The sequence below is a fragment of the Hipposideros armiger genome, unplaced genomic scaffold, assembly GCF_001890085.2.
Source record: "Hipposideros armiger isolate ML-2016 unplaced genomic scaffold, ASM189008v1 scaffold_5, whole genome shotgun sequence".
Lineage (NCBI taxonomy): Eukaryota > Metazoa > Chordata > Mammalia > Chiroptera > Hipposideridae > Hipposideros > Hipposideros armiger.
The window spans coordinates 8,286,380-8,294,762 of NW_017731355.1; the positions used below are offsets into that span (position 1 = coordinate 8,286,380).

Sequence of the window (8,383 nt, forward strand, 5' to 3'; positions counted from 1 at the left end):
TAAGGCAAGTTTCGTAGTGATGAAGTCCTTCAGCTTTTAATTATCTGGAAAAGCCATTATCTATCCATTTTTGAAGATTAGTTTTCCAGAATATATTATTCTTGGTTGGCAGTTTTTACTTTCACCACTTTAAAAAGATCATCCTGCAAGATGATCTTTTCTGCCCTGCAAGATTTTTGTTGAAAATCTGCTTATACTTTTATAAGGGTTTCCTGGTATGTTACAAGTCTCTTTTCTCTTTCTGCTTTCAAAATTCTTTGCCTTTGCCTTTGACAACTTGATTATAATGTGTCTAGGTATGGATTCCATTGGATTCCTCTTTTTTTGTGTCTTTTGGCTTCTTGGATCTGGATGTCCATTTCCTCCCACAGCTTTGGGAGGTTTTCAGCCATTGTTTCTTTGAATAAGTTTTCTGGTCCTTTCTCTCTTATTTTTCTGGGACTCAGTGTGGATGCTGGTCTTCTTGATGGTTTACCATAAGCCCCTTTAGCTTTGTTCATTCTGTTTTCACTCTTCTGACTAAATTATTTTCAATGACTTGTCTTCAAGTTCATTAATCCTTTCTTCTTTTTGATCTGCTGATGAACCCAAGTGAATTTTTCATTTCAGTTTTTGTGTTCTTCAGCTTCATGGTTTCTGTTTTGTACTTTTTAATATTTTCTCTCTCTTGAAATTTTCATGCTTTATTGAAATTGTTCGTGCTTCATTCTCTTGATCTTGGTTAGCATCTTTATGACAGTTTGAATTCTCTGCCAGGTAAATCATATAACTGTTTCATTAGGGTTTCTGGAGATTTATCTTGCTGCTTTGTTTGGAGCATCTTTGCATAATTCTTCATTTTCCTTGACTCTTTGTATTGTTGTCCGTGCATTAGACAAAACAGATACCTCTCCCATTCTTCATGGACTGGCCTTATACAGAATACCCTCATCAATCAGTTTGTCCAGAGATTCTGGGGGCTTCTACCAACTCTTTTCCTCCCGAAAGAGAAGCAGGAAGCGGTAGTTCTGGTTTGCTCACTCTCTGCTGAGTTAGGGGAGGAGGGGAGCTATGTTATCTATTTNCTATTGACATTAGGAAAATGATGTCTCCTGATGGCTTTGAAATTTTCAGACTTTCCCAGAGGATCACTAATAACATTATTTATTTTCTTCCAAGAAATCCTGATACTGATCGCTTCTCGGCCTTTTGGCTAAGATCAAGTGTAGAAATCCTGATACTGAGCAGGTGGCATCCTTAGGGCCTGGAGGGCAAGTGGATATGCAACAAAACTTTCTTAATAATAAACTGAAGAAAATATCTGCTTATTTTGGGGACCTGATCTGAAGTCCAGCCTCTGAATCATAACTGTAAAGTGATACAGGGACAAAAATATGATTTAATGGTTATTGGGATGAGGCTTTTGGAGTTTCTTTCTGTATTCACTGATATATTGTACCCAGAGTCTTATACCACCATATAAAATGGAAACTTATAGGTTATTATTATATATATATATTTTAAGCTGAGCCATCCTGCCACCGGTTGGCAGCTCAGCGGCTGCTCAGCTCAGGCCGGGAATCGAGCCGCTGTTGCTCAGAGCTCAAACTCTTGAGCGAGCTCTTAACCAACTGAGCCACTCGGCCGGCCCTTAGGAGATTAATGAGTATTAATGAAGTACTTTGAGATCTTAAGGTAATATTAAGTATGTGTATTGTACATTAGGATAGTACGTGTCTGATATGGAAAAGGTAGGTGTTCTCCTGTGCTTAGTGTTAGTCAACATGTGTGTGTATGTTATGTGTTTATGTCTGTATTTCTTTTTGAATTTTATATGTTTTGGTTTAACATCTTTGTGTGTATGTAAAAAACAATTGTGTTTTTTAATAGAGAGAGATACAAAGAAAATAATGAATGAGGTATAGTCTATCCATCCATTTAACACCATTTAAAATCAATAATGTTTTATCTTTAAGGGTAGAAACATAAACAGCACAGAATGGTACAAAATGAAAAGTAAAAGTCTCTCACATCCTTCCCCTATCCTTTATTAATCTATCTAATGATAAACACAGCTAACAATATTTTATAATTCCTTTGGAGGACAGAAAGGAATTGCAATAGACTGTAATACACTTCCATCCCCCCNCGTGAAGAATGAGGAGGAGCACAGTACGGGATGAGGCTGGAACCGTGAAGTGCCTTGTAGTTTGCACAAAAGAGTTTGTCTTCAGTCTAAGAGTAACCAAAGCCAATAGAGGAATCTAGGGGAGAAACCTTTATAACTAATTAGGTTTTTGTTTAAGAAGGAAAACTCTGACAACAGTGTGGAGAACAGACTTGTGGTGAGCCAGAGGATATAGATACAGTAATTAGGAGGCTAATTGCCATAGACTAGGCAATAGATGGTAGTAGCTTGGACCAGCGTTGTGGATGGGGAGAGGTGAATGGATTTAAGAGATGTTAGGAGGTAATATAGGCAGGATTTGGTAATGGAGTAAATGTGAGGTATGAGGGAGAAGGCAGCACTAACGACTCATAGGTTTCTGGATTATATAAATAAATGAATAGCACTGCATTACTGAATTGGGGGAACAAAAGAAAAAATCAGGTTTTGGGGGAGGCAGGTGTGTGGTGGAGAGGGAGGAGGAAAGATCATGAGTTCAGTTTGGGACATGTTGAATCTCAGGGTTTCAGATATCCTCAGGGAGATGTCACATTGGTGTAGAATGTGGAAAGCCAAGCTCAGATGAACAGTCTGTGTTAGCATCATGGATATATGTGTGAATCATCCGATTTTAAGTGGCATGGAGCCATGAATATGGATGCAATCACTTGGGAAAAACAGGTGGCCTAGGCTTAGGTCTTGAGAAACTTCAACCTCTCATGGAATGGCAGAGGCAGATGTGTTTGAAGAGATGCTAGCTTAAGGTATTAAAAAAAAAAATCCATGACAATGTGCTGGCCAGTGTGCTAGCCAGTGGAAGTGTTAGGGATACAAATATGGAGTTAACTGCTGCTGAGAAATTAGTTTGGGTGAGGACTGAAAAACTTCTAATGAACTTGACATGAAGGTCACTGTGAGCCTGAGGCAACAGCTATTTTGATAGAGTGATGGGACAGAAGCACATTAGGGTGGCAGGGGAAGTGAGAAGATGGTGAGCATGTGCATGGTCACCCCTGAAATTCGATTATGAAGAAAGGTATGGGGTAGCTTTTGACTTTGTCAAGTCTCTTTATTGTATGTATTCTATTTTATTAATCTCTTCATTCATCTCCTTCTATTTGGTTTCCTTTGGGTTTATCCTGTTTTTCTTTTTCTAACATAAGGTGGATTCTTAGCTTATCAAGTTTCCTGCTCTTCTTTTCCAAAGTAGACATTTAAAGTTCTAGATTTGCTTCTGCATGCCAACTTAGCTGCTTCATTCAAGTTCTGATACGTAGCATTTTTATTATCATAAGTGTTTTCTAAATTCCATTGTGATTCCTTCCTTTACCCACATGTTCGTGTTTTAAAATTTTTCAAATAAACTTTCACATGTTATTTTTGTTACTGAATTCAAACAATGCTTTTGGAGTGAGAGAATGCAGTTTATGAAATCCCAATTCTTCAAAATTTAACATTAATAGCTAACAGTCAACACTATATGCCAGGTACCTCCAAAGGTTTTATATAAATTATATAACTTTTAGTCCTCACAATGATTCTATGAGGTAGGTACTCTTATGATTCTCATTTTTATAAATGGGGAAAATAGGCACAGAGTAAATTTACCCAAGTAAATTTACAAAGTTACATACAGCTCATAAGTGATGGGGCCACACTTTTTTAGATTTCACTCTTGGAGTAAATTGCAAACAGTGCTCTGTACTTCTTTTGGGAGGGGGTATCAATTTCATTCAGGTGTAATGTATGTATATCATACTGCATGTGTTAAGGGTGTACAATTTGATGAGTTTTGTCATATGTATACAACCTGTGAAAACACCACAATCATCAAATACAGAATATTTCCACACCCACTAAATTTTATCCTGCCTCTTTGATGCATATCCTCTCTTCTGCCCCAGGTCCCAAGCAACTAGTGATCCATTTTTTGTGACTATAAATTAGTTTGCGTTTTTCTAAAATTTAATATAAATGCAATGACATAGTGTGAGCTCATTTTGTCTGGCTTCTTTCATTTTGCCTACTGATTTTTAGATTCATCCATGTGGTTGTGACTATTAGTAGTTTGTTCCTTCCTTTTACTGCCAAGTAGTACTCCTTTGTATGGATATACCATATTTTGTTTATCCATTTGCTTTTGATGGACATTTGGGTTAATTTCAATTTGGGGCTATTGTGAATAAAGCTATAAACATTCACACTCAAGTTTATGANTTGCAAAAATGCATCATGACTTTTCCGACAACCCAATATATATCTTAATCTGGGTCGTGGTAACATGAGTGTATCCATAGGTAAAATTTCACCTAGCTGTACACTTAAGATTTATGCTCTTTATGGTATATGCGATAGCTCAAGAAAAAAGTAAAAAGAGTGTTTAGCTACTTTATGAAATGCTCACCAACTATTTTACAGTGAATCATTAACATAATTTCGTAAGTCAAAATATATACAGGGAAAAGAAATTACCTGACCAGCATAAGGATTGCAAGTCACTTTCTGGTAAATTAGATATATATCTGAAGCTAGATTAAAAGCTTCAGTGATGAGAGAGGTCACCAGTAATCTATCAGAAAAGGTGTCAGGAAGAATATATGTATATAAGTTTAACTATAAAGGAGAGAAGTGTTATTAAAGCGTAAAAAGTAGAAGACCAGAACATCATCAAATCAGTGCCATGACGATGGCATGATTATTTATGATCACCCATGCTTATTTCTGCTTCTTGCTGTTTGAGTTTCTGTCATTGTACCGCTTTGACTTCCAAAGAATGGGAAAGGGAAAGAATTAAAGTTAAAGTTGTTACTTAATTTCAACTGTTGTTTTTAGTGTGCTAAAAAGCTGAAGTTATGTCTGGGTTTTAAAATGATGCATTCTACTTCCTATCTACTAAGGGAGAAGAGAGTTGGTTTATGTTTGCAGGAATATAAACTTAATCTGCCTCAAATGTTTTTAGTTTTGCTAATAACTATGTTAATTCTCATCACCTCCAAAAGCCTTTGAGAGGCTTAGCTGCAGGACCAATATTGCTCTATATTAGCCAGTATTAAGCGTATGATGTCACCTTGTTTCCTCCCCTACTCAAGCTATTTTTTTTGGAGGGGGAGGGGAGAGTGTGACTTTTTTGGGTAATTCTCAAAATTCTGTGGCTTAAATACCACTAGCTGACACACATGATTGACAACCTTACACTCCCAAACCTGTTTGAAATGGGTCAAATACCTAACGTTCGCAGAACAATGCAATCCAACCAGTAATTCCCCATAAAAGAGAAAGGGGGTGTGATTAGCTTCCAGCTATTAAGCAAGTTATTGCAAAAACAGTTTGGTGGTTTGTTTTCTGAAATAGGCACAGGCTAAACTAGTATTTTCTATCAGCTCAGAAAAATAAATAAAGACTAGGCAGTAAGAGGTAGGATAAATAGCCAAAGCGTGAAGCAACTGGGGCAAACGTTAAGGGCTTTATGGAGGGCTTTCTATTGACACTCGGCATCGGTTATTGATCATTAACCCTGCTGGGGAGCTATCGAACGGAATTTGTGTGAGGCTTATCGAGCCACAGGAAAGGAGATGCAGGAGGGAATATAAGCTTCTAATAAAAGAAACGCAGCAACAATAGCAGAGGAACAGCTCTGCCTGGTGACGTAATGGCTGGCAGCAGTCCAGCTTCAGCAGCGCTGCTGCTCCCTCAGCATCCAACCTCTCAACACAGTCCAGCTTCGGCAGAGCTACCGGGGCTGCTGCTACTTCTTGCGATGCCACTTTTGTTGGTGCCACCGACACCTTACCATAGAGGGGCCGAACACCGAACAAAGGGTTGTCCTGCAGCTTTTAAGTTGTCAGAACACACACTCATTCACTCATCCCCTAAGCCCCTCAGTAACCGAGTCAATCAGTTGCTTAAGTTTAGGGCAAGAACACCGGCGCGCCCTCCAGGCGTGCCTCAGTTTCCCCAGGCTGGTCCTGGGTCCGCCTCTCACCGCCCCCCCCCCACGCCACCCCCCAACACGCCGGTCCTCAGCCGGAGTTGATCCCGGCAGCCCCGCTCGCCCGGCCCCGCATGCCGGTCCTCCCGCCTTACCTCCGCCAGGTAGAGGTTGAGGAGACAGAGCGTGGAGAACTGGAGACAGGAGGGGAAGCAGTAGAGCAGCCAGTGGGGGAAGAAGTGCAGGTGAGCGGGCGGCCGGAGCAGGGGCAGGGAGCCGCTGAGCGAGAAGGCGGCGGAGAAGAGGGTGGTCCTGAGCGCTGCCCACAGGAGACAGAGGAAGAGGCAGAGGGTCTGGTAACTCAGCCGCCGCTCGCGGTACAGGAGCAGCCGCCACAGCTGCAGGTAGGCAAAGGCGAAGAGTGCGGCGTAGAGCAGGGCGTGCAGGACGCTCAGCGCCAACTGCACCGAGCCCGGCACCGCGGCGCCTGAGGCGGCAGCGACGGCGCCTTCGCCTCCGCCGCTCTCGCCCGGCGTCGAGGGCTCGCGGCCGGCCGCGGGGGCGGCGGCGGCCGCCGGACCCGGTACGGACACCCTCATGAGGGGGCTGGGGGACGGGCGAGGGAGCGCGGGAAGGAGGGGGCAGGACTCGGAGCCGCCGTCGAGGGGGAGAAGGATNATAAAAATAGTTTTGCTAAGCAAAATTCTGTAATATACTAAAGTGATTTCATTAGAATTTTACCTAAAGTAATCAAAATTAAATTTTATCTAATTTTTTAAAACCAAGATAATCTAAGAGAATCTTAGCAGTCATAAAATAGGCAATCTTTTAGGCAGAAAAAATAAAGATCCAAGAAAGCACACAAATAATTTACCTCAAATGTTAACAAAAATTGAGTTAACCTCCAATTAGATGGCCAAAAAATGTCTAGATTTTGGCCTTTTCAAGATTGTCATGTAATAATATGTTTACCATTGTTCTATGAGGTAAAAATATGATAAAGTTAGTTCTTATATTTCAAGGCATTTCATTTTACTGATAGTAAGTATACTGATAGTATACTCCAAAGATAGTATACTAGCAACTCTCATTTTAAGTCCTTTTACTTGCTCCAATGGTAGATAGCATCCATTTTATCAGATATAGTAGCTCCCCTTGTCTGCAGTTTCAGTTACCTGTGTTCAACTGGGGTCAGAAAATATTAAATGGAAAACTCCATAAATAAAAAATTCATAAGTTTTAAATTGTGCACCATTCGGGGTAGCATGATGAATTCTCACACCATTCTGCTCTGTCTTGCCTGAGATGTGAATCCCAGGGATGTGAATCCCTTTGTCCAGCGTATCCACACTGTATTCCCTACCTGCCTGCTAGTCACTTAGTAGCTGTCTTAATTATCTGATTGACTGTGGTGGTATAACAGTATCTGTGTTCAAGTAACTCTTATTTTACTTAATAATGGCCCAAAGCACAAGAGTTGTGATGCTGGCAATTTGGATACACCCAAGAGAAGCCATGAAGTGCATCCTTTAAATGAAAAGGTATGTAGGTATGGGGAAAAAACAGTGTATATATGGAGTTCAGTACTATCCACCATTTCAGGCATTTACTAGGAGGGAGGGGGTCTTAGAATGTATACCCTGTGGATAACAGGGGACCACTGTAATCTGTTTTAAAGACTGAAGTCTTCTGTGCTAAAAGTATAGGAGTATGAACCATTTTCTGGTAAGGTACATGCCCTATTGATCATGCCAAAAAAGGTTCAATAGGTGTTAAAATTAGTAAATAGGCTTTTTTACCCCCAACTATCTTATTCCTGGAAGTTATGTTGACCAGTCTATTTCTGCAAGGGCTACTTCTCCTTATCTCAATTCTATTCAAGTGTAGTAAACAAAAGAGTGTGTTAGACAGTCTTAACTTCTTGAAAATTTAAAGGATTTGAGAAGAACCACCAAAATGTGTTTAAAGTGGTAATGGTTGTTATACTAACTTTATTTTTATATTGCTCCAGGGTTCTTTGAGTCCTTAAAAATTTAGATTTTTTTTAAGTGAGAAATGCATACAACAAATGTTTTAAAGAGATCAAAAGTAAAATGAAATTGGTATTTAATATGACAGAAAAGACAGAGTGATTTGGTAATCAAGAAGGACACCTATTCAAAACAGACATAGGGTCTTTTGTTTAAAAAAATCAAATAGTTTTGTACTTGTCACCACATAGACTTTCCCTATTACTTTGCTCACTGGGAACACAAAGAACTCACTGGGGAAACTTCATTAATTCAGAATGATCAATGGAAAGTATACCA

The 8,383-nt window shown here is 39.9% G+C and overlaps 1 protein-coding gene across 1 annotated transcript in view; it reads right to left on the bottom strand.

Annotated features, from left to right (window-relative positions):
• GPR137C (G protein-coupled receptor 137C) overlaps window positions 1-6,739 on the bottom strand; it is a 54,751-nt gene extending 48,012 nt beyond the window's left edge. The window contains exon 1 of the mRNA XM_019645530.1: window positions 6,230-6,739. Coding sequence (XP_019501075.1) covers window positions 6,230-6,673 — 444 coding nt within the window. The 5' untranslated portion in view covers window positions 6,674-6,739. The remainder of the gene's footprint in view (window positions 1-6,229) is intronic.
• Window positions 6,740-8,383: the final 1,644 nt, after the last annotated feature.